Source organism: Neolamprologus multifasciatus, chromosome 18, assembly GCF_963576455.1.
Source record: "Neolamprologus multifasciatus chromosome 18, fNeoMul1.2, whole genome shotgun sequence".
Classification (NCBI taxonomy): Eukaryota; Metazoa; Chordata; class Actinopteri; order Cichliformes; family Cichlidae; genus Neolamprologus; species Neolamprologus multifasciatus.
In genome coordinates this window covers 22,732,594-22,759,356 of record NC_140456.1, presented here as the reverse complement: position 1 = coordinate 22,759,356, position 26,763 = coordinate 22,732,594, and the positions used below count along the sequence as shown (strand labels likewise).

The 26,763-nt window shown below is 43.5% G+C and overlaps 1 protein-coding gene across 1 annotated transcript in view; it reads left to right on the top strand.

The window, feature by feature from the left end:
- Nucleotides 1-1,504: 1,504 nt before the first annotated feature.
- The window catches only part of LOC146497921 (ephrin type-A receptor 4-like), a 27,441-nt gene continuing 2,182 nt past the window's right edge, over nt 1,505-26,763 (top strand). The window contains exons 1-18 of the mRNA XM_085139425.1: nt 1,505-2,159; nt 2,818-2,885; nt 5,070-5,267; nt 5,583-5,693; nt 6,104-6,458; nt 15,164-15,319; nt 15,909-16,445; nt 19,309-19,433; nt 19,578-19,737; nt 19,827-19,938; nt 20,732-20,790; nt 20,992-21,105; nt 21,205-21,390; nt 21,463-21,524; nt 21,711-21,920; nt 22,234-22,410; nt 24,688-24,875; nt 25,075-25,260. Of these exons, the coding sequence (XP_084995551.1) occupies nt 2,003-2,159; nt 2,818-2,885; nt 5,070-5,267; nt 5,583-5,693; nt 6,104-6,458; nt 15,164-15,319; nt 15,909-16,445; nt 19,309-19,433; nt 19,578-19,737; nt 19,827-19,938; nt 20,732-20,790; nt 20,992-21,105; nt 21,205-21,390; nt 21,463-21,524; nt 21,711-21,920; nt 22,234-22,410; nt 24,688-24,875; nt 25,075-25,260 (3,161 nt within the window). The 5' untranslated portion in view covers nt 1,505-2,002. The remainder of the gene's footprint in view (nt 2,160-2,817; nt 2,886-5,069; nt 5,268-5,582; nt 5,694-6,103; nt 6,459-15,163; nt 15,320-15,908; nt 16,446-19,308; nt 19,434-19,577; nt 19,738-19,826; nt 19,939-20,731; nt 20,791-20,991; nt 21,106-21,204; nt 21,391-21,462; nt 21,525-21,710; nt 21,921-22,233; nt 22,411-24,687; nt 24,876-25,074; nt 25,261-26,763) is intronic.

The following is a 26,763-nucleotide window of genomic DNA, read 5'->3' as shown; positions in this document are numbered from 1 at the left end:
TCTCTCTGTTCTCCTCATCGCTGTTTGACACTTGGCGATTCTGGTTGTCTTTAAATGCTGGTTCTCATGCGCTCATACGCTAACAAGCGCCTGTATCTAGTGGTCAACAATACACATGTGTGGGCAGGAGCCATCTGGGGCCTCGCAAGGAACAAAAAAGCGTGTAGGGATGTGTGTTTGTGTGTGGCGTAGGGCTAAGGGCCAAACGTAAAGTAGGGATTCGACGCCGGGGGATCTTTGTGCAAACCCCTCTCCAGAAAGCTGTGATTCTCAGGGGAGAGTGGGAAAAACATTTCGACCGTCATCAATCAAAACTTTGGTGACACAAATGACCAGAAACAACGGCGCATTCTCCATCCATGTCACCGTGTCCCCTCCGCCTCGCTGCCATGTCCCACCCACCTGTGCCGCTGCCCCATTGGCCTTCGCCATACGACGCCCGATGCGATTGGCTTGCTGGTCCCCGAGCGAAATCGTGGTCCCCTCTCGGCTAATTGGGCCTTTGTGATTGCGCATTCTATCGTGGGCCTGGCGAAGAATGAAACGTGAAAACGTTATTATGGCGGGTGGGGGAAGAGTGGCAGGTCGATGCGGGGAGATCGTTTTTGCCGCCTCAAAGTGCCAGATGCTCTTCCTGGGTCCATTATGATGCCACACAGGGCTTTGAGATGGTTTCGGCGTAGCAACTGTGCAGACACAAAAGCAAGATGGAGACCGGCTCGCACAAACACATACTTGCAAACGCAGGCACGCACACACTCACACATGAAGTCTCACATACAGAGAGTCCCCAAAAAAGTCCTAAAAACCAGACAAACACCTGCCATTTAGTGCTCTTTGTTGCTGGTCTTCAACAGGGGTCATCAGAGCATACGTTTGTACGTGTTAAACAAGGACCGAACATGATGGAGCAAGTCTTTTCTTCACCTTTTGTTGTTAAAATGGACGACAGAGGAGAGAAAACCAGACTGGGTCAATATAAATCGAAGAATTTACTTCTTCAAGCTGCGCGGCCCCTCAGCAGTGATACGTTTTCCAGGGTCTCTGAGAGAAGGAGCGTGTAGGAGGACAGGTCATGAGCCTGGCTCTTTGTGCGCTCCATCACGCTTACACACAAGGCCGGGCTCTTGAGCCTTTTTGTTTACGAGTGTTTTTCTTCTTTAATTAAGAACATGCTCATTTTTTTTACATCCATGTGGGATTTGAAAAAATACTAAAAACTGTAGCTGACAGACGGCAGAGAAATGACTGAAGCTCCATCAACCCTCCTGTTCTCAGCCTTAAAATAACCAACAGCCCACTGTGAGATGATCCTGACCATTCTTTGGGTTTCTCCTCCTTCACCCGGCAACCATCAACAACAGGTGGCGCTGTAGTCACATTCATGGGTATTTCGCTTCTCAGGACAAAGGACAACCTCAACTCCAATCAGGCACTTCAGGCCTTTATCAGGAGAATGTGACATATTCATGTTTTGAAATGCACGTGACTATGTGATTATTTTTTTAAGTGCAGCATTGTGACGTTTATGGCCTCCTGTACCCCAGCTGGCCCTCCTTTGGGTTATCACTGCTAAATGCCACTTCTGACGTGCGCCAGACAGCTTCTTCTGACTACAGCATTCATTTACTCCACCATTATATTTCTCAGATTAGGTGTTTTAAAGTGGGCTGACTAAGTTTTGTGGTCGAATCAGTGAAAAACGTCTCAATTATACAATAATACAGTTTAGATTTACAGCCAGAGCGAAGTTATTCTTTTCAACTAATGTCACCCGTTTTTAAACACAGAAGCTGCAGATCTGCATTTGCCTTCTTGGAAACGTTAACAAAGATGCTGAAGGATAACACACCGACGCTCGTATAGTCTAGAACAGTCATTTGCCTCGTGTCATTTATCATTACTGGAAGCATAGGAAGTGTAGGAGACCGCCCCAGTACCCACTGCTGCATCCAACTCGCGTTCACACTTGGTTTCATTCAAACACTTTTTTCCCACCGGGATGGAGCTGCTAGAGCGAGTGCGCGGAGCCAACGGGGAACGCACACGCTTCCACGCTGCACACATGGCTGCAAATCTGTGGCGAACGTTTTCTTCTACTATCTGGATATTAACATTAGTTTCAAGTTCGAGAACAAGGATTTATCCGCTAAATGAAGGTAAGGAAGGAGGGACTCGAATCCGTGTTGCTTGTGTGGCACAGTCGGGTCTTTTTTTCCGCTGTTGCGAGCTGGGAGAGATCCTGCGTGCGCTCAAGGCGCGTCCTAGGATAGCAAAGAACAGGGAAAAATTTGAAAACATCTAGAAGAGGAAAAAAGTTGAATTCTAAGATATCTTTGTAATATTTGTGCAGTCCAGCTGTGAGCTTTTTCTTCCTTGAAATATTTTTCCCTTTTCTTCTTTTTTGTTTGTTTCTTCATGTTTGTGGGTTTGGTCGTGGTGGCGAACACTGAGCACCTCTGTGTTTTTGTTACAAACAGTTAAACCGTTGAATTCATAGTTTGTGGTTTCGTATATGAATAAAGCTCCGAGGTCTTAAATCAACAGTTTAAAATTCTGTGAAAAATATAAATGTATGTGATATTAAATGTACATATATGACTCTGTGCAGTGGAAATAAGATAAAAATTTGAAACCTAACAGTGCCAAACCAATGGACGACTGCTTTTACTTCCATAACTGTTCACAGCTTAACCATCACTTACTTCTTCTGAGAAGTCTGTCAAATTAATTTTCTCTGCTTAAGAGCAATTCAAAAAAAAATATTCCAGACTGGTTGTCCTGAATACACCTGCATGTGTGTGTATGCAATTTTAGTGACCCTGCTGGATACCAGGACAGTGCCAGGAGAGCTGAAATGGGCAGCCAGTCCTTCAGAGGGAGGGGTGAGTGGGAGCTGCCTGTTCTTTTTTCTTTTTTTCTTTTTATTCTTTATGAATACACTGTTTACAACCTGTTCTCTCTTTGGAAAACACACTCACACACCCTCTCTCGTTCCTCACACGCACACATGCACATGCTCGGTCTGGAAACTGTAAATAATCATCCCACAGATTTTGAAATGCGCTGTTGTTCACCAAGCCTAAGTGCTAATATGAGACTGCTGCCATTGCGTTTGGCACAAGTAAAGGCATAAACCAGCTTGGTGGTGGGTGTCATTTTTTAGGAATTTTTACTACCGTACAGTTGCCAGAATGAATCCTGGTGATATCTGTTTCAGATTTGATCTTCTCTTTGTGTTTTTTTGTCATTGTCGTGATCTGCCATCCATAGTTCTTCCTCTCTTTCTCTCTCTCTTTCTTTGTTGTTCAGTGTCTCTCTTACCTCTTTTGTTGGTTTAAGAGTTAGTGGTGAACTTGACTGTTATTTCTTCACTTGCCATTGCCCTTATACTCTCACATGCTGCTTGATTGACAGGGTCCTGGTCTGCACGCACTGAGCTTTTGATTACAGGCACTCCCCCCACCTTCCTCACCCCTTAGCTACACACATACATACATACAAAACTCCATTTCTGTATGTTTTTTTTTCTTCTCCCTTGACAGCTGCGTAGGCTGACAAAAACTCTGAAGGAGACTAGACACAGAGACATCATACCCCATGTCAGCTTTTATACAGCTAACTTCCTCAACCAGCAAAGACACTACAACAGCACACAAACGCTCACACTATGTGGGCATGTGCACACCCTCACACTCACACACATTTTAACACACTGTACATAAAGAAATGCGTGGCTTACAAAAGATCAGTCTCGATTAGATATTCCAGGCCAATAGCAGCGCTGATACATTTTGAGTATTAAATCAATAAAGAATGGTCTTAAAATGTACATAAAACTGTAAAGACTAACATATTTACTGCACCGCTTACAAATCACCCAACATATACATAATATTATTATTAGCTGATAGGCAATAAGCCCACATTAGACAACGAAATCGACTCTGATGGCATATCGATCAGTCTAAAGACACACACTGACACACAAGCATGTCCTTCAAGCACACACACACACATTCTTCTGTCATTCCTCTCGCTCTCTTTTTCTCTCTTTGGACACGGTGCATTTAGTGTGTATACAGCTCTCACTAGCAGGGAGAGAGCAGATTATTATTCAGTGGCAATAAAAAGCCAATTTGGACTTGGGAGGCTCAGCGGTCATTTGAAGGGTCACAGTACAAGGCAAATAATCGTCTCTATTGAGATGGATGGTGCGGTGAAGGTTGAGCCTGCTTCACTCGTATGGAAATGTGCCTGCAAAAACCTTGGAGTCGCAACAAATCTGAACCACCGTCCACTGCAGAATATTGATGCAAGAATGAGCATTAGCCCGTGAGGCTTCACACAGCAGCGGTGAATCAGAGGGTGGACACCGGCATCTGAAATTTATTTTGTATATATGATGACTAGAAGTACCCCCCAGTGGACAGGCAACCAAAGTTTTTCACAGTGTGCACTTTTTTGCCAGCCACCGCTGCTTATGTGTGCGTTTAAAGCTTGTGCCTACGCTGAAGAGTTCAACTTTATGCGACGTATGCAGTCAGTTTCAGTTCACGCCAGCACAGTATGAAAATCAACTTTCAGACACTTTAACATTGCTGCCATCACAGCGGCTATTTAGATGCTTTTGTCAAAATTATATAACAGTCCGCAGCTGCCAGCATGGAAGGGTTTTGAAAACCCTTCTCTGTTGGTGCATTGTGGGAAATTAAACTGGCGTGTCATCTGAAATTTGAGTGCCAGCAGCCTTTTTAAATGACTGCTGCTTGGCAAATGACTTCTTTAATTTGAAAAAATTCAGACTATCTTGAATTAGGAGAAGTTTTGGAAAGCTGTTCTCCACATGACAGTTACATTTCATTGATATCAAGTCATTCATCAAGGCAACTTTGATGGAGCATCTGCTTCAGTTCAATTCCAGTCACTTCAAAGTTGGTCTTCGTGATGTTGGCCTGAACTAAATGCATTTTTGGGATGTAGTCTAACGCCTGTAGGCAGCAACATATGTCTTACATGCACAATCATTGCTCTAACTAACGAAGTTATACAAATGTGCTTGTTTGAAGTGGGAAGAGGTGAGCATTATGGATGAGAAAAACATCCCCATCAGGACGTACCAGGTGTGCAATGTCCTGGAGCCCAATCAAAACAACTGGCTCAGGACAGACTGGATCCCTCGGTCTGGAGCTCAGCGGGTCTACGTCGAAGTCAAGTTCACACTGAGAGACTGTAACAGCCTCCCAGGGGTCACCGGCACCTGTAAGGTACATGAAAGCGTGCTCAGGATGTGTAGTGTGCTGGTGAATGTATGGCCTGACTGCGGTAAAAAGTTTTAACAAAACAGCAAAGAATTCTGATAAAGGGTTTGACCTTTTTTAATACGTTAACTCTCATGATAATTACTTAATGGACAGACTGCCGCTAATGGACCTTTATTTTATATTACAGCTGATGTTTATTCAAGCACAAACCCCACTTTGACTCATTATCATATTAAGAGAAAAGATGAGTGCTGGTGCTGACGATAAATAGGTGCCTCAGTCTGTCCCTTTTTTTTAAATCCCCCTTTTGTCTTGTAGGAGACATTCAATCTGTACTACCATGAGTCAAACGAAGACAGAGAGAGCTACATCAAAGAGAGCAGCTTCATTAAGGTGGATACAGTGGCAGCAGACGAAAGCTTCACCCAGGTAACACCGAACAACTGAGTCAGGCTTTGAGTTCCCTCCGCCACTCAGTGTAATTTGCTCCTATGTGGAAAATAAACCCCCCCAAAAGCACTTAGCTGTAACGTTTTATTTGTTTTACAAGCACTTTTATCTTGGACGTCTGTTTTGCTGTCCCGGGAATGTTGGCAAGGTGCTTTTGCTCAGTCTTTGATAAAGTGACTTAGATTCTAATCTTGCAGGCCGTAAAGCTTATTTTGCCTTAGCAATCAATAAAAGTTATTCTGAATCGGAGCCAAGTGCTGAAGATGTGGAGATCAGCGGCGGTTCAATTGAAACGCCCACTTTAAGTTGAACAAGCAAATTGAATTAATAAGAGGTGACACGGTTTACTGCACTGTTTATTAATGCAATGCTGTTTCCTCTCAATTCAGGTGGATGTTGGAGACCGCATCATGAAACTGAACACAGAGGTGCGAGATGTAAAAGTCACGACCCGGAAGGGCTTCTATCTAGCCTTTCAGGATGTGGGCGCCTGCATTGCTTTGGTTTCTGTCAGAGTTTTCTACAAAACTTGCCCGCTAACCGTTCGTAACCTGGCAACATTTCCCGACACCATTACCGGGGCCGACACGTCCTCCTTAGTGGAGGTCCGGGGGTCCTGTGTCAACCAATCGGAAGAAAGAGAGGAACCTAAAATGTACTGCGGTGCTGATGGAGAGTGGTTGGTTCCTATTGGTGGATGTCTCTGTAACCCCGGATATGAGGAGAGGGGAGGTGCATGTAAAGGTAAGTGTTGCTGGCTACAACAGAGCTACTTCTCTTTTATGCTCTCCTGAATTAATGTGTTGTCACTTTGAAGTTTAGCATCTCTGTGAACAACAATCACAAATGTGCTCAGCTTAACAAGCTACTCTGAAAATATTGATATTCGGTTCCTTTCCTTTTTAAAGGGGCATTCGCTAGCTTGGCAAATGTGGTTTGGAGAGGACAACATAACAAATTTTATTCTGTTGCAGAAACAGTAGATAGTGGCACTTTTTTAGTGTTTTGTAAGGTATCCAACTGAAATTGCAAATTACACAAAAGAACACAAAAGAAAATTGACACCATTCAAAATCTAATAATATTCAGATTGTAGGTTGCAAGCTGAGAACAGAGAAAAGAGATAAGACGGGTCATTCTGAAGGTGAAAAAATCCATTTATGAATGTCTTCAATCAAATTAATGGGTTTTCTGTTTCTGGGGTTTCCGCTGGATACTTAGCAACTGCACGGCAAAGTCAAAAAGCAATGTGCAACGTGTAAAAGTGTAATTTTCACTTGATTTTTAGTAAAAATTCAACAACTTTTAAAATCAGTGAGCTTTAGTGGTGCAGTCCTATTATTGGCCTGCTCAGATCAACAGGGTGGCATTTATCTGTATGGACACATGCCCAGCCATCATTTAGAGTGGGTTAAATTAAGACCGATCTTTTTGCAAGTTGAAGTTCTGCTTTGTGTACCGAGCGCTAAGGTCTCCATATGAGGTGTGCTCGCATAACCACAGCCATCTGGACAAAAATGTCTTTCTGTCGCTTACAAATTTGGTCTGAACTTTACTGTAACAAATATGCAAGCTGTTCACACCTTTCACCGACTCACATGTGGCTCGGATGACGTGTAATATTTGGAAACGACTGTTGTGATAGTGAAGGCTGCAAATGTCCGCGCTTATGTGACAAAGTGGGGTGAATGGGGTCGGACAGACTTAGTGGAGACACTTTTACAACATGGCTCGACTCTTTCCATTCATGTTCACCCAAACACACAACACACATACACAGATGGACAGAGACCAATAGAAGAAGAGCTGTGGGGGTGGGGGTGAACGATTCACTGATGTGCTCCCTCGGTTTTATTTATGAAGCCCATCCCAGCAGGCTAATTGTATAACAAACAGACCCATAATTCAAAGAGAAAAGAAGGGACACTGAGAAAGAGAAATATACAGAGATGGACATAAAAAAGAGCGATGCATTGCCAGTTGGCCAGTTGGTGATTAAGAGAGAAAAAAACATTACTTTTTTCTTTGCAATGAGAGATGCAGTTGCCAAAATTCTGTATGAATATGAATAGTATGTGTCTCAGATGTTCTCTGAAACCGTCACCCGGCTTAGCTCATTTGTTTCATCTGAAAGGAGGGGGAGGTTTGTGGGGTGGTCCCTGAAGCCTGAAAGATGTTCCTCCTCAACTAGATTTAGGAGAGACCCTTGACTCTGTTGAACCTCCAGCAGATGTGAAGTGCCATCTATCTATCTGCTGCTCTCTTCTTCATCTCCCCACTCTCTCTGCCTGTCAGGTTGTTGGCTGGGCGCAGCTGCCTCAGTGGAAATTCATCAAGGTCTGAATGAATACAGAATGCATCTCTCCAAAACCTCTGACCCGACTGAATTAGACAGACACCTTAACTCTTCTCCTATTTTAAGTTTAAAATTTGCAGAGAGAAACAGAACAGGAGGGCGTAGTGGGATGGAGGGAAGAGAAATAGATTTCAGAAGAGATTAAGATGATCTGTCTCTCAACATGTCACAGACACTAAGAGATTTCTGGATCATGTAGACTCATGTGCCATCTCTGAGTCGGCACAACGCGTTCAGGTGAAGACAAAACCAGGCAAACTAACCTTGGCTGGCAATCCATCATTAGAAGCTGGGCTCATTTTGCACTTGAAAGACAATCGTATGTCTCAGTTTGGAGTCTCCTCTTAGCACTGCAACTTACAGTTGTCATGCTTGTAAGTTAGAGTTGTCATCTAATGTAGTAATGTTAGACCCGTGATGCACAGACCTAGAGACCTGTCTAAGATTATCTAGCAGCCACCAGTTGGAAGGGAAAATGTATATTCACTATGAAATTGATTGCTAACGCCCAGTTCATGCAGGTCAGGGACCCTTGTGAGTACTTTTGCTAGTGATAAATGTGTATTCTGAAACTGGTTAGGGAGTGGTTGCTTCAGGTTGCTGGCATCAAGTGTTACACAAACCAGAAAAGGAGACAGTTTGTCTTCAAAGTAAAATTTGTGCCTTTGTAATTTGTTGTTACACTGATAAGGCACAAGTTTGCACAAGTTTGCATTGCACTTTTTCCAAATTTCAGTACAACTTGGAGAGGGAATTGGGTGTATTTGGAAGACAAGTCAGCATCTTCCATGCTAACTACAGCCAAGAGTGGCAATCTGCTATCAACCAAAGCGATCACAAGGAGGTTTTTGGTGCAGCACTCTTTTTGCAACCAATTTCACCTGGTAGCAACCACTCACCCACTTGTCAAGGAATAGAAAGTTTGCCACAAAAACCAGAGATTACTGGGGGTTGGTGACCTGTTTCTAGGCCTGTGCAGTGTTACCTCATGTTGAACATCAACATCAGCTGTCAGCATCTTAAAAATGTGCTCTTAGCTAGCTAGCAAGGATTAGCATTAACAACATTCCTCTTAATGCTTTAAAAGATTTTGGTGATTCATCCCTCCTGCTTTACAAGCTCAAGCGACCGTTGATGGGTCACACTCAGGTTTGAGAGTTATCACTAGACAATCTAGGTTCTCGTAGTGCACTAAATGTCAGTGTGAGTGCACTGAAATGGCAACTGTCAGTGTGGAAGTTTTGTGACGCAGTAAGAGAAAAATAATTCACACAAGCAAGGATTAATTTGATTGCCTCCTAAATAACTCCCACTTTCTCTTTTTGCATGAGTTTTTAAGGTGTTTATAAAAACACAGGAGAAAAATCTAGTCTGATAGTAAAACACCAAACAAGTACATTTAATTATAAATGAAAAATCTATGCTTGTCTGCTGGAAATGTTTCATAGTTATATGTCTCCTGGTTCGATGGATTGTTACCCACATTAATATTATCTGCATGTGCACTTTTGCACTGGTAATGCATTTAAGCTTCTGCGACAGTTGCGGTTAATTTAAACTGAAACAAGCATAGATTTAAAGGAGTAAAATGTGAGAAGTTCATTTTCAGTGTTGACGCAAAATAATGAGGATGGAGAGGATGAGCGGAGAAGCTCTAGAGAGGAAGAAGGGATTAGATCATGAATGGGGTGAGAGAGGGGTTGAAAGAAGGCCACTGACAGCAGAAGGCATCAATACAGAGCTCCCCCTCCCCTGCTGGGGGTTTGTCACTTGGTGCAAAGGGGGCGAGTGGAGAAACACAAGAGAGAGGGAACTCCCCCTCTTTCTAAACCCTTGGTTAAGACCGAGGTCATGACTGAGCCTTATGAAGACGTCAAAAACTTTGGCTGACAGCCACACACACACACACTTGCAGAAAGAGTTTAGTCGCACAGAGCGGGGTCACGACCGAGGTGGATGAAGACGTCAAAAGTTTGACAGCTGCGATCCGTCTGGGAGGATTGGAAACGAGGGAGGAGAGACAACAGAGAGAATGTGAAATGTGAACGGCTGAAGAGGTGGAATGAAAGCGGAGCCTCCTGGTTTTCTCTCTCTGCTGGCCTCCTTTTTCTCTGTCGTCTGAATCTCCTCAATTCTGCTCAGTGCCTGGGAGGGTTGGAATGTTTCTGTGTGCGAGCGTGTTTGCATGTGTGTTCCCTCCATCCAGAGAGATTTCATGGTTGTGCTTCTTTCCAACGCACCTGCAGTGTCTCGTCAACAGCAGAAAGCAGTTGGACAGAAAGAGGCAGAGGGAGAGACGGCAACACTGAAAGAGAGATGATAGAAAGAGCAAGCGGATGATAGAATGAGTGCGTAATCGCTGTATTCAGTCCCTCTAATTATTGCATCGCATTTCTGGACTCCGGACATGTTGGACTGCTGACTTAGAGTGTGTGTATGTGCGAGTGTGAACAAGTGCACGTGTGTGTGTGTGACTGTGTCTGTCTGTGTACTGTATCTCTGATTTTCTGCCTAACAAAGCCCTCCTTCCAATATACTCACAGTTTGGAGGACTGCCCAGGAATGCCTAGAGAAGAGTGTGATGGGGCAAACAGAGAGGGAGGAGTTTGTGTCTCTGTGTGTGCATGTGCGTTTGTGTATATGTGCGCATATGGCAGGTGATGAGGCAAGCAAAGACACTGGAATAGCACGAGTGATTGTTTGAAGTGAGCCAAACTCAGGTGGGGGAAATGCTTTGCATTCCTCCGTAACAATCAGAGTTGCGTGTGTGTGTCTGTCTGCGTGTGTGCTATTGTCTGCCTCTCCCAGGTTGTTCTTAATGTACAGGAGGTTTGCCAGCTTCACCAGGCTGTGTTGTAGCTCCCTGGCATGGGCACAAGCTCCGCTCTCCCTCTCTGTCTTGCTCCTATTATCCCTCCTTTCGCTTCTCCAACTCCTCTACCCGATCCACAGTCAGGGGGTGGGGGTGTTGCTGCTGCTATGGTGGTGGTGGTGGTGGTGGTGGCAGGGGGTGGTGTGTGTCTGATAGGGAGGGGGGGTTATTGTTGCAGAGTCCCTTTCACATGCTAATGTTCAACACTGTTGGCTTTAGGCAGACACACACACTCACAAATCCACACACTTCTCGCTTCAGACCACCAGTTTATGTGAATATTTAAATTTAGACAAACCTAAAGCTGCAGCCTCGTTTCTATGCTTTTCTGATGTTTTAAATGCAAGACTCCATTGACCCTGTAAAATACAAGCTAAAATTGGCTACAGGGGAACTTTTGATTTTGGAGCCAGGCGGTCCATTCTAGGAAGTCCTACACTTGAAAAAGATAAGGATCCGATCCTATCTTCAGCCTCACCTCCAGCGTTTCCCCCAGCATTTCCTTGGGCGTTAATTAAAATGGGGCATGACCCCTGCGATTAACAGCGTCCCTCCTTCTCGCGTGACGGTCTATCAATCCGTCAAGCCATCCCTCCATCCATCCATCACGCAGACAGGTGTCAGACCGGAGCAGTGAGGGGTACTTCCTCCATCTCCACCCCTCTGCTGGGAAGAACCAAGGGACGATGACAGCTAACACGGGGTCAAGGAGAATTCACGCAAACGCACACACACCCACCCTCACACACACATGCATGCATACAGTGTGCCGACGAGGCTTTTAGTTGGATTTGGAATGAGCTGCATTTGCATTTTGGGTAGCAGAAGAATGCATATGCAAATGAAGACAATGCTGATAGTAATCAAAGGGCACCTTCTCCTGCATGTCTCTCCCTTCTCCCTCTCACTTCGTCTCCCCTCTCTTCATCTCTTTATCTTTCGCTTCTTGTCAGTGTTTTTCTCGTGCTGCCTCTCCCAGTCAACCTTCCCAATCCTTTACACTCTGTCACTTTGTCTCGCTTGTCTCAAGCAGCCGAACAGCTGATTGCTTTGTAATTATCGTCCTGTCTAACAGGCAGAATGTTAATGTGCCCACAGACACACACACATGCGTCTTTGTTTTGTTTTTTCAAATTTCCACCTTATCAGTAAGTGTGCTTCCCTATCGCTGCTACTTTACCGGTCAAAATCAAGCTCTCGCGCGGCCTTCGGTAGCGTAGGGTTAATGTCGGGTTAATGACACCCTCATGGGCTCTCATTCCAGGTCACCAAAAACCCACCCTCCTCCAGTAACCGGTGCTAAAGGAGACACAAAAGGCTACAGAGAAAAGAGAGAATAGAGACATAAGAGGGCGCTGAAGGAAGTTTATGGCTTCAAATACTTGCTTGCTTCTTTCTCTCCCCCCTTCAGTGTGTCGTCTTTGTTTGTGAGGAGGATGGAGGATTAGATGGGACAGAAACAAAAAGCAGTGTGCTACCCCCCTGGCAGATTCTTGTTGAGCCTTGTAATCAACCTCTAAGTCCTCCTCAGAGGTTCAGATAATTTTGTCTGTCTTACCTACACTGTTGATAAAGGAATGCGGAGAACAGCTGGAGAATGACTGTATTTTTATCTTGCACTTTATTGTCTAAACTGCCACAACACGATGAGTCACTCGCCACATGAAAGCCATTCTTATCAGCCGTGAGTGCGTTTTATGAATTTACAGGTTTCGACCGAGTAGTTTTCAGCTGTGTGTACTTGTGCGGGGCACCACTGGTATCGATATGGGGGTATAAAGAATGCCAGCCAACGCTTCAAAGGTTTCTCGTGGCTTGATACTGCGAGAGGAGAGCGATGTATGGAGAAGAGTTATCGGAGAAAGACAGATAAGTGGAGGTCGAGGAGGAAGTGCATGGGGAGCGAAGGAGGGAGACTGTGAAATGTGAAAGGGAGGGCAAATGAGTGTGTGAAAGAGCAAATCTGTGGAGGCTCACACACAGATGGGGCAGGATGGTTGGTCTGAGTAGATTACAGAGGAGACTTCCTCCCTCTCATCTACCGACGAGAGTGTCATAAAGCATACTAACGCACTTAAACACAAACACGCACACACACACACATCATTCCCAGATTCCTATCCACTCTCACTGGGATGTCTTCATCTCCCTGTGCAAATGTGAAAAGGGCTGGGGGGGAAAAAAGCGGAGAATTGGGAAAGACGGTGGGATCGAGGAAGGAGAGTGAATAGGGTGTGATGATGAAAAAAGAAGGTGTTGAAAAAATGATTGCAGTGGAAACAAATAAAGGATTTCTTTCTGAAAGTAAAGAGAGAGAAGAAATTGCTCTAAGCAGCCATGCCTTGCCATCTCTTTTGCTTCACCAGTGGATGTCAAGCAGTATAATTATGCACTCATTTATTGTATTGTTGTTCTGTCAATGCATGAACTCCCTGGTATACAGAGAGAAGATGTATCTCCCTCCACTCTTCCTCTGTCTCTCTCTCAGCCCCTCTCCTTCTCTGTTTCTCCTCTTTCATATATTTAAATGTCAATTATATTTGTGTGGGCTGCCGGCGCTGAGGAGTTTTGATGTATTCAGTTCTAGTGTTTCTGGTTTCTGCGTGTGAGTGGGAGCTGATCAGTAAGTGTTCTTTTAGGTGTTCCTTTCTTTGCTCATCAAAGTTAAAGATAAAAGAAGTCAACGTGCCCCTCCCCCCTCGCGCTGGATCTGTTTCTCTCTCCAGATTTTTCCTTAGCAGTTGTTTGTCTTCGGATCAAAACGCTGTCCAAGGAAAAACCTACTCCGCTTGTCAGTTTGAATTTTGCAAAGGCTCTCCAAGCATTCAATACAGGCAAAAACAAAGAACTGTATCAGGGGTTAGGACCTTGGAAGTAAATGTTGACAGCACTAATTGCAGCCTGCAGCGGGGTGGACTTTAACTCCTATAATCTCATTAATTATTAATATGTTTGTAAAGATATCTTGCACAACGTTTCACACCAAAAATTATTGGGTGTAATTTGGAATCTAATACGCTCAGAATGTATTTCACTGCCTATAAAGAATTTATACATTTCATTTCAAATTCATTAGAAGTTATGAATTGAATTCATAAACTGATTTTTAAACTAGATGTGTTTGGCATGTAATAAATGTAGAAAACTGCATAATGCCACCTGTGTGACTGGGCGCACAGTCAGAGCCAACATCAGAGCGAACTGCATAAATCCCAGACAGGTTAACACTAAAACAACACAATTGTTTCCTCCGCTTACATATACAGCCCTGTACAAAAGTCTTAAGCAGCCTTTATTTCTCTATATTTTGCTGGGTACATGGTAAATACTGAGATAGTGCTTTTCTACTCTTTCTGCAACCTCTGTTTTACACAACATACCTCGTTTATACAAATACATTTTTATGCTTAAGTGCTTTCCATATAACATTTACTCTCTGATGGATGCATCGGAGAGCACAATTTTAAATTCGAACCTCAGTCCAGCCATATTAGGTTTTTTCAGCTAACAGCTCTTTGGGAGTCACCTTGTTGGTGGAAAGATTCTATGTTATGCCTCTCAAATTGTGATAATGTCTTCATAGATTCAACTAAAGAAATGGGAAAAAAACAATGTGTTTTTGCATCTAGGTTGCTAGTAACAACGTGCTAATGATAGAATATGAAATTGGTGCTTTGCCAGGTTGTCTGTTATGTCTAGACACAACGCTGGTTTGTCCCTTGAGTTAGGTGCCTTTTATTCTTGAATGATAGGTCAGTGTTAAGTGACTTAGCAAACAGAAGATTATTTCCCTGAAAATGGTCAGGTAGAAAGACTGGAGAAGAGTGAAGAAGTTGCAAAGGTTGAAGTCTTGAGACACCTTCAAAAAGCCTGGAGAATAATTCCTCAAGAACACTTTAAAAAATGAATTTAATTTAATCTGAAGTTGTCCTTTATTCTTTGTAGCACATAGCAAAAATAGTGAGGTTCAGACATGTTCTCACCTCTGAAAATACTCATTTACAAAGCAAGGGTGGAAGGAAGGTGTGATGCATGAGGTCAGCGTTTTTATGTTACGAAGTAGTGGACCAGCACAGCAGTGCTCCTGGAGCAATGCGAATGCAGTTTTTTGTGCTCTCCAAAAAATAATGTTCATGTTTGAGTCAGTGTGGCCTGTTTATTTCATTGTTTTTTTAATGCAGATGTTTAAAATGGAATCTTTCTTTCTCTGTGTCTCTGCAGCCTGTCGTGCTGGTTTCTACAAGGCCAAGTCTACAGATCCAGGATGTGCCAAGTGTCCTCCACATAGCCACTCACTCAGAGATGGAGCAACTATCTGTGATTGCCATGCTGGATTCTTCCGTGCTGATACTGACCCTCCCTCCATGGCCTGTACCCGTAAGAGTACACACGCAGACACAAACGATACGTGTATGCATTTGCACAAACAAAAGCAATAAGCACAGCCGTCTTTACCCAAAGTCTATATCTCTAACAAACAGAGGGGCACACAAATGTGTCTGAATGCCACTCCTGTTTCACAATCCCGTTCCTTATGACTAAGCCACCATCTACATTCTGTTAGGGAGTGATAACTAAAGACATCAGGAAGTGAATAAATGCACCCCCCTTTCTTTCTCGCTGTGTAAGTCTATGAGTAGGTTCTGTGTGACAGACTTGGTGGCCTTGGTTAACTTAATTATGCCTATATACAGCACATGGTTTTCTTGGCCTGGGAAAAGCAAAAACACATACACACAATCTCTCAGACACACATACAAAAAAATAAAGGCCACAGACGAAAACATCAACCCCATCAAAAACATCTCACAGCCGTATGATTTTCAGTCTAATGCCAGATGTCTGCATTTTAGGCTGTGCCAGAAGCCCCGCACATTCCATTTACTTCCACATTTTGAATTCACGGTATATGGTTGATTTCATTTATGTTTATGCCCTCCCCCCACCGCTTACGCTCTTCTTTCAGAGCCACCATCAGCCCCACAGCAACTCATTTCAGTGGTGAATGAGACCTCAGTGGTCTTGGAATGGACCCCCCCTCATCGTTTGGGAGGAAGAAGTGACACAAGCTACAGTCTGGAGTGTCTCATCTGTCAGACTGGGAGCCACAGCCACACTGGTGGTAGAGCCATTCCTAGGAATCGCAGCATCTCTCAGCCTGAGGCTCAGCACAGTGGGCTGGGAATGCAGTCAGACCAGGGGATTGTGGGACCTGAAGCTTCTCATCTAGGCAGAGGTGTCTTCCAGAGCAGGCCTGGAGATTTTCCCCGGCCTGGCGCGGGCGGCAGCTCCGTCTCCAGCTCTCAGTTCTGCGCGCCCTGCGGCTCAGATGTGCTCTTCTCTCCCGGTCAGACTGGCCTCATGACCACCAGGGTGGTGGTGAGCGAGCTCAGGGCCCACACGCACTACACCTTCATTGTCCATGCGCGCAATGGGGTTTCCCAGGCCAGTGGTGCAGGGGCAGCACAGAGCGTGTCTGTGAGCGTCACCACCAACCAAGCTGGTGAGAAAGAGAAGTGTTTGTTTGTGATAAATCTGTTTGTCAGATTGTTGACTGTAACACAAAATCTGCTTATAGATGTTGTCCGTAAGTGGGTCAGCAGAATACAAGCCGCTACTCAGTGCGTGAGGAGGCCCACGGGAAGTTAGGTGGCATGAGTAAAGCTCCAAACTGTAGATTGCACAAGCAGATATGCACATGCTCTGCATGTAGGTATACTGCATCTGTGTGTATTGAAAGTAGCATCTGCTGTAAGCACTTTAAAGCTGTAAAACAATGGCAATTTTTCCAAAACCTTTCTGTATGTGTGGAGCTGTATGTGAGAACGCAAATGTACCACACAATGGGATATTTTAATTTAGCTACTTGCAAGAATTTAGCAGGTAATGATCTGGAGGATTCACAGTGAGCCAGCGGTCCTATCTCCTGCCCCTCTGCCTCCTGCATGCTTTACTTAGGAATACTTTGTTTAGCTCCTTGGTTAAACAGAGTATCCCGGTAGTGAGATCACATCTAAAAGCAGACTACTACTTTTAATGTCATCCTGGCTTCATTGTCTCCACGTTGTTCAGGCTTCATGTGTGAAAACTGGTTAAGTTGTTAATGGAGAAACACACGACAAGGCCCGTGTCGTGCTCTCTTCCAGCCGGAAACTTGTTTTCTTACTATCACTGTCACAGTTGCCATAGTTATTACTCTGTCCTCCTACACTTAACAACAGCTGAATTAATTATAGGGGTGTTTTCAAGAGGATGTCAGAAAGCATTCTGGAAAATGTAAATCACAGACTTAAAAACAAATAGAGAGAGTTGGTTAAAGGGGGAAGCGGATGCAATAAAAAGTAAATCGCCACACTTAAATAACTGAGCAGAATCGTGTCGACACTCAACAGCGCCGGCGTACCAAAGGGTGGGATTTTCCTTCTTTTTTTTTTTGCCCTAAAATGCTTAACCACAAAACTATTTGAAAAGTCACTCACATTTTATGAAGTGTTTCATTTTAGTTGTGAAGGTGTCAGCTGGTGTGTGGCGTTCCTCGCACATGCTCTCCATTAGTTTTCATGCGTGTGCTTTTATTTATTTCTTTTTTTGATGCTGTTACATCTCAACTGTCATTGCTGTAAGTCTTTATGGTGGCATTTAGAAAGCAGCGCACCTGCCTGGTTCCAGGTGCCCCGGGGAAATAACTTAGCTGCGTGTGCACAGCATGAGAGCGTGCCTGGGATCTGTCAAGCCCAACCTGCACTACCATATGGCTCGATATCGTATGAGCAGCCACAAAGGAGGACAAAGAGAGAGTTAAAAGGAGGGAAATATGGAGGGATTTAAGGGGAGAGAGTGCAGAATGAAGCTTGTCTCTGTGGAATAGGAAGGAACGAGATGTAGGTCAGTTCTCGGGTGCACTGGGTCAATGGGACTGTTGATAAACAGCCATTCTGAACTGCGTTCAGTGACGCCAAACTATCATATGGCTCACCTTAGAATCAGCATTTGTCACAGTTGTTAAAGAGTGGACTCAGGCACGGAGCTCAGAAATAATGACAGTGCATTTATTTACAGTGCAGCAAGGTGACAACAGTTCAAATGTGCAACAATGGTGATAGTGCGTCCCTCCTTCCGTGTAAGCCCGTGCGTGGTAGTGAGTGCCCGTCTCTCCTCCAAGTGCTTCCTTTGTGTCCGTAAATCCTCCGTCAATCCCTGGGTGAACACACACACGACAGCAAAATGAGTATGAAGATCAGACAGTACTTCAATAACGTTAGCGACTCGAAAACACTACCAGGCTTAGTGCAATACTCCAGCGCTGTCTGTCGCTCAGCCACACCATTAAGTAGCCCTGCTGAAGATGGTAGTTGATTGGCAGCAGCTGGTGGATTGACTGCAGGTGCGGCAGCTCCGGGCGACAGCACTTCCGGGTCGGAGGTAGCCTGTTGCTAGGTTACCTCCTAACACATCACAGCAGAGCCGGAGGGGAAGACAGGGCGATAGGAGAGACACACATACACACACACACAAATATACACACACTGGCAGGTCGACCGGTCAGGGCGCCGTCAGATCCTGACAGCATTAGAGCATATTCAGTTTGTCATTCTGCATATATGTTATATTGATGCTCCTCAAGCTTTATTTAAATAATGTAAACTATTTAAAATATTTCAAGGCCAATATGATGTAAAAGTGTCAGTGTCTGTTAATAAAAATACAAACCGTTAAATTTTGCATTTACCGATTGCAAAAGTGGTGGAAATCCACCAAAGACAGAGCCGCAATTTCACTGAACCGAGTCTTTCTTGTGGGTTGCACCTCAGATTTAGTAACAAACAGGGACTCGTGCATCACTGAGGATTTTTGTCATGTTCTGTGCCAGAGAGGCAACTGCAGCGATCAAACTCTTTTCCAGGCACAGTCGGTGTCTTTGCTTTGTTTTGATCAGAGTCATTACACAAAGGAAAGCTTAGCACAAATATATGGATCACCTCTTTTTCTGTGGTGTCTGTACTTGTGCTACGCTTGAAACTCCGTACCATTTTCACGATTTTTGTCTATCATTAAATATCTGGATGTGGTTCTGTGCTCACAGTAGATGGGATTGTACTTGGTGCTTTTTCCTTCTGTGAGGTATTGCGGCAGTTGGATGAAAATAGGAATATGGAAAATGAAATGTAGTTCAGCAAGCTTTTGTTATTGAAATAATTGTTGGTAAAAAATATGTTTGGCTCATATATCATTAAATTACCATTTAGGGAAAAAAAGTACCTCCTGCAGTACTCTGAAGTGCCCCTAGGGGTATGAGTACCATTTGAGAAACACTGGGTTAGACTATTGTCTTTGTATTAGTTCTCATCATGTTTCTCTCCTCTCAGCACCCTCTCCAGTGTCGTCTATCCAAGCCACTGATGTCACCCGGCACAGTTTGTCGTTGTCATGGCAACAGCCGGATCGACCCAACGGGGTCATCCTGGAGTACGAGGTCAAGTTCTATGAAAAGGTGAGCTGCCCGCAGGTTAATTCAGCTCAGGCAGCTGTTTGGAATGTCAATATGCCGGCTCGCTGTTCGCATTGCACTGATGGTGAGGATGGATTTGCATTCAGACACTGAATAGATACCCTTCTTTTTGTCCCGGCTAATCAGGATCAGAGAGAGAGGTCGTACCGCATAATGAGGACCTTCTCTCGGAGTGTCGATGTCACGGGTCTCAACCCCCTCACTGTTTACGTGTTTCATGTGCGCGCTCGCACAGCTGCTGGATATGGAGAGTTCAGCACTCCCTTCGAATTTTCCACAAATTCAGGTATTCAAACAGCGCCGTTCAGTAGTGGGAGTTTTAAAAGAAGCAGCTATCACTTTTTGGTTGGTGACTTCTGTGTCCTTCCTCCTTAGATCCCTTCCCTCTGATTGGAGAAGGAGTCAACTCTGCCTTCCTGCTGCTGTCTGTCAGCGGGGTTGGAATTTTACTGCTGATATCTGCAGCTGTCTTCATCATTAGTCGCAGGTATATATATATACACACACACACAGACACACACACAGCAACACAGACATACAAACACAAAAGAACCCATCCAGTAGCCATACACACCTATAGACTTGTTAGGCCGGCTAGAAAGTTCTCATCAGTGCAAAGCTGACGTCAACACGAGTGCAGCCTTTCTGTTAACTACTGCTTCTGACCAAACTGCTTCAGCGCACACAAACAACAGCCACAGTTCCCCTGCTATTGTGGGCCTAAATAATGTGTGTGTGTTACCTGAAGCTTTTAAAAGGGATTAAAGTGGAGACAGTGATAATCCCTTTGTCCCTGACTTGTCATTACAGTCTCTTCAGCAACATAGCATGTGTGTCAGCTTCCGCTGGCGTGCACCCTCACCAGCATGCGCAGATGCCCACACACACACACTCACGCACACACCTGCTCAGACACAAAGGTGTTTTTGACAGTCTCTTTGTTTAATGGAAAACACCTTTTATCTTGCGCTACCTGAGGCGTTGTGCCTCCTCCCTCTCTCGCTTAAATGCTTTGATCTGGTCGTTCTATGCTTTCCTGCAGCCCGTTGCTCTGCCTTCCTCATTGTCACTGCTTTCTGTTGCGGCAAATCCTTGAAAATCCAGCAAAAGGCACAGCCGTGCTAGAAGAGAAAGCACACAAAGTTAAAAGCAGTGTGACACACATGGCCTTTTGTCAGGTCAAATGACTAAAAATGACAGCACAAAAGACCCAATAAATGAAGAAGATGGCTACGGGCTCACTTATCTTCATTGTCTGTCCCTCATTTATGTCTCATCAGGAGGAGCAAGTACAGTAAAACAAAGCAGGACTCGGAGGAAGAGAAACATCTTAACCCAGGTACTGCATATGTGCACGTAAGGTCTCGTGGATGCTGTTTCTCCAACTATTCCTTCAGATCCACCTGCACATCTTATACACATACCGCCAAAAGATATTTACATAACATATGCAGTTATACAACAATTTCTCACCCTCCTCTGCATCCCTCCTTCTCCTCTTTCATCTTGTCTCCTCTCCTCGCCTCTCCTACCTTTGCAGGAGTGAAAATCTATGTGGACCCGTTCACCTATGAAGACCCCGATCAGGCCATCCACGAGTTTGCCAAAGAGATTGATGTCAGCAGTATTCACATTGAGAAGGTTATTGGCATGGGTAAGCCTGGCATCGGTACTCGCGCACACTCACAAACCCACACACACATGCTTACTTGGCGCTGACGCTGCTGTTTTTGCTATCTCTGTGTGTGTGTAGGAGAGTTTGGGGAGGTGTGCAGTGGTCGGCTGCGTGTGCAGGGGAAGAGGGAGATCTACGTGGCCATCAAGAGTCTGAAGGCAGGATACTCTGACAAACAGAGGCGGGACTTCCTGTCTGAGGCATCCATCATGGGACAGTTTGACCACCCGAACATCATTAGGCTGGAGGGTGTCGTCACAAGATGTGAGTAGTGCTCAGGTTAGAACTCAGTGTGGAGATTTTGCCTGATATTTATAAAACTCTTTACCTCTTCAGGTAAACCATTGATGATCATCACAGAATATATGGAAAATGGATCTCTGGATGCATTTCTTCGGGTATGGGCCCTTTTATTATGCTGTCATCTCCTGTTATGAAACGAATATAAATTTTGGTTCTGAGTGGTATTTAAAAAAATGTGGTGAAAAAGATTTAAGATGAAATGCAGTCAGTCATGACTGTACTGCTAGCTGTGGGTGTCTGTGTTAACTTGCCTTCCTGTCTCTGCAATTGTACCATTTCAGAAACATGACGGCCAGTTTACAGTGATCCAGCTGGTCGGCATGCTGCGCGGCATCGCCTCAGGTATGAAGTACCTGTCAGACATGAACTACGTGCACAGAGACCTGGCAGCACGAAACATCCTGGTGAACAGCAACCTGGTGTGTAAGGTGTCCGACTTTGGCCTGAGCCGAGTTCTGGAGGACGACCCAGAGGCCGCCTACACTACAAGGGTAAGACATACTGTTATTTTCCTCATGTTAAAACAATGCTTTGCTTTTAATGATTGCAAATTCATTATTCTTTATCACGTACATATTTCTAGGTTATATATATGTGCTATCACATCTTCAGTTCACACATTTGTTGTTAAAGGCGGCCAAAAAGCTGTAGAATTCGTCAAATGAATAGACGCCGCTGAAAGAGCGAAGCTTAGAGCAATAAACATTAGCAGTGAGGAGGTTTTTTCGCCCCCGACTGATTAAATGAAATCATAAAAAACATAAATTATTCAATTAACCAGTGTGACTTTTACTGCTGTTATAGGAGGCCACTGGGACTTATCTTTCTCCTGGGGGGAAAATCCCCATCAGATGGACTGCTCCAGAAGCTATAGCCTACAGGAAGTTCACCACAGCCAGCGATGTGTGGAGTTATGGAATCGTTATGTGGGAGGTGGTTTCATATGGAGAGAGACCCTACTGGGACATGAACAACCAAGATGTAAGTAATTTTAATATTATTGAATCCATGCGATGCCTTGTGGAAAAAAAGAAAAGGAATGCTGGAATTCTTGATGTGTGTGAATGATCTTTATCCTGGAAGAAAGAGTGAAAGTAAAAACAATGGCTTATGTGATGTAACACAAAGCTGTGTTTTTGGACATGTGATCAGCTCTGAAGCTAAAATGACATATACACATATACTACAGCTTCTGAGCCACAAGCATTAACATTAATTAGAATTTTCACAAACAAGTTGTGAGCTGTGACTTTCTCTAGAAGTCAAATTAAACTTTTGCTAATGTTCACACAGGACATGGGACTTAAATTAACCCCGTCTACATAACACACCCCACTTCTTTTGCATATTTCAGACAAAAATAAACTGTCCTCTGTGTACTTCTCTCTGAGCAGTGTCTTTGACCTCTGTGCTGTTTGTAAAATGTGCAAAATTTGGGTTTGAGATCCTTGGGTAAGTTGAAAGCAATCAGAGGACGTTTTATTGGAGATAAATATTGAGACTTATATGAATTGGCTGCTTAGAGTCATTCCTCAGCCAAGCCAGGCAGTAATTGTGTTTTTAGGACTCTGCACCAGCGACAGACGCAGCTGGAGGCACTTTGTTTTCTGCTTTTCCATCCATCATTAGTCTCTCTCTTACTTGTTAACATGATATCTCAGGAATGCCTTCAGGGGAATTTTTTTCAAGTCTGGCACAAACGTTCAAAGGTGAAGGTCACTATGGCGGGAAAGGATTTCATTACATATGTTTACTTGAATTTAAGGGCGGGCAGATTAGATTAGACTGATTTTCTGGATAAACGTCACTGTGACCACATAGAACAAGCTTTTTGGACATAACTCAAGAATTCATACGCTAATTACACCGGAGAGGGTAAAGAGATGAAGTGATTAAATTATATATCATCATGTGCTGCAAATGTGCTTTTGGTGTTGTAAGCCAGTAATAGAAGGGGAAATGGATGTAAAATATAACTTGATTTGTTCAAAACTTTTATCGACATATGAAGAAAAATGGTGTTACAGAGTTCATTTGGAGTAGTTGAAATAACTAAGATGACGTGTGGACATGTCTGCAATGTGATGGATTTCATCTGGAGCACTGTTTGGATATTTAGTTGATTTTTATTTTGTCCAAGTATTAAAAGGGGAAATTTGCACAAGCAGAGGTGCACTATGCACTTTATTAGCTTAGTTTTTTGTAGTGCATAGATTTATATTATAAACTTACTTCACTAACAGAATCAAGTGAACTTTGTTTTCTTTCTTTATGAATATCCCAGCTATACGTTTCATACCAAGACGGGTTTTGACTGAGTAGCATTTTAGTATCGCAAAGATTTACAGAGTGTGTTGCAGACATGTGCTGCTTGATATCTGCACTGCACACAAGAAAATGCAGAGCTGCACACATCTGCAGGAAATTAAAATCAATCGCAGTTAGTGGTGAGACGACTTTGGGAACCGTTTGGAAAACAACAAGCGAGTAATAAATCTTCAGTGAGAAGAATTTGCTTTGCTATTCGTGAAGTTTAAACGGTAGTCGCACGATTTTCATCATTTCCTTACAAAAACCACAGATTTATTTAAAAGTCTAAAAAAAATTGTTTTCTGACAGTAAGTATACACCACAGCATTTTTTTTTTTTTTAGCTAAGTGACTGTACAAGTTTTAGATGGGTTGCCATAATATTTTACCCAGATATTTGTGGTTCACAGAGAATGAATCATAATAATATTTGTCATCCTTATTTTTTCTGGCGCTGCAGAAAAGCAAGAGCGGGTCAAAGTTGGTCACTAAATGTTTGAAAGCTATCATCCAAATTTAAGATGATGAACATGGTGAACATTACACATTGTCATTAGGTAGATTAGTGTAGTGCCCATTCAGTGAGAGCGTAACCCGGGTTATTTGGCTAGAATTTACATGACAGCCTGTTACCATAAAAGCTAACAGATAAGCAGCTGATGCTACTGCTTTGAAAAGAAGGACAATTAGTAAATGGACGTTTTATGCTTCTTAAAAAGCAACACATGAACTGTGCTCTGCATGAGGATAATTACCAATGCTAACCAAGTCAGCTGCTAAGTTGTCAGGAAAGCTCATCTTATAGCTTCAAATGGCCATTTAAACATAAACAGGTGCAGTTTCACATTTTCTTGTGTTTGGTCTGCGTTTAACAATTTTCACATGGGACCAAATTTTTGGAACATCTTGGGTTTTGGGTTTTCTGATAACAATGTGAAACCTTTTTTAGGTGATCAAAGCAATAGAAGAGGGCTACCGACTGCCTGCGCCCATGGACTGCCCTGTGGTGCTGCACCAGCTCATGTTGGACTGTTGGGAGAGGGATCGAGCAGAGAGACCCACGTTCAGCCAGATCCTCAACATGTTGGATAAACTCATACGCAACCCTGGGACTTTGCGCCGGACAGGAGGGGAAAGGTACTTACAGTGCACGAAAGCAATGACAGTATTTTCCTCCAGCAAAGTAGCAATTACATGCACATCCACACATATCCAAATTCATACTGTACTCACACCCACTCGCACATCTTTATGATTTTTTTTTTCAGTTATGATTTCACACTCCTATTTCAGTCCCTTGCCACCACCAACCTGCTGTTTTTTTCTGCACATATAGACCCACAGGCACAATACTGGAGTCAGGGGTGGGTTCAGAGGTGTGTGTGTCGGTCATACCGGAGATGTGTGCGCCCGAGTGGTCGCTGTGTGAGTGGCTGCAGTCCATTGGGTTGGAGAGGTACAGAGACACCCTTGCAGCAGCGGGTTACACCAGCCTTGACAGTCTTCTGGCTCTCACACACCAGTAAGTGTACCTTCATGTGAAAATGGATTGAAATAGGAGCCACTCTGGCATTAAAAATGTCTTAAAAATGGAATCTGTGATTTTTTTTTTAAGCATTGGGCATAATCGAGTTAAAACTAGCAACAGAAACCCACTCGTATTTCTGAATCAAAATTCAGTGTCATGAAAAGCTGAAACAGGGTGTAAGAAGTTTATTTATTCTGTATAATCGCAGCTTTCATTCTGTCCTGTAATATTTAACACTTTAATGATTTCAATGCTTATTAACTGAAAAACATCAGTGATGATCCATATTACAGTCTTTTTAAAGTACCTTCTGTTTGTAAGCCTTGTTTAGTTTAACCAGAAACATAATTAGGGGGAAAAGTGAGTGATAAAAGCTACTCACGACTATAACATTACATCATTTAAAAAGCTAGTGTCACCTCATAATCTTACAAATGCTTCTTTTTGTGTTAATTGGGTGTTCTCATTAGCAGCGACTTTAGCTCACACTCACTCTTAATGGCATTAAAACAGACCTGTTTTGCATTTGTAGACTGTATATAAAAGAAGGATGCAACTTTCTGTGATGAATGGTGATGAGACAAACCCAGCGTGAGGCACAGAGGCAGGGGAGGTAAAAATCAAAAGAGCCTTTGTTGGGAGAGAGTCTAAAAGGTAAAAATTAAGCGTAAAACTAGAACCGAGCAGAAACAGCTGAGATTATAAAAATGCGTCATAACGGAGAAGAAGACAATGACTATAAATACGCTGTGAGCTAATTACACAGCAAGACACACGAGGGAGCAGGATAGAGGTGGAAATAATGAATCCCAGGTGAAACAAAGCAGGAATAAATAGAGAATCACAAAGATGGAAACAAAAGAAATAAAAACTAACCTTCAATGTTAACTAGGGATTAACCAAATGACAAATAACACTGATAAAAGTAGAAAGATGACGATACACAACTCGTGTAAGGCACGAGTTACTAGGAAGAGAGAAGGAAGAGGGAAACCCTGGGGGGATTATAAAGGTAATAGATTAACTCAAGAACCAGAACACAAAATCAAAACAAACCAAAACCAAAGGAAGTTAAAAACTAAAAATGTCACAAACTTCTCAAAAACATGGGACTGTGACACATCCATCCATCTATCGTCCTCTGCTTCTTCACTTCAGGCTTAGCTCTGAAATGCTGGATTCTTTCTAATAGTCAGCAGGGTTCAATCACTCCAGTTGCAAAAAAGCAAAGGTCCAAGTGTTTTTTCTAGATTTACAAACCTGTAAACTGAACCACTAGTATGAAGACTTTTTTTTAAACAAAGAGTAATGTTTATTTTGTAAATTTTAGTCCCATTTAAATGTAAAAGGCAGACATGTTTTGGACGTGGCTACACTCCAACTGCGAAATCATTGACCAGCCAGTTCTCACTCCCGAGGCATAATATAGCGATGATTTGCCAAGTCCCGAGGCGTTCCTGAGTAACGCGAAAGGTGACCTACTGCGTTCTTATGCTA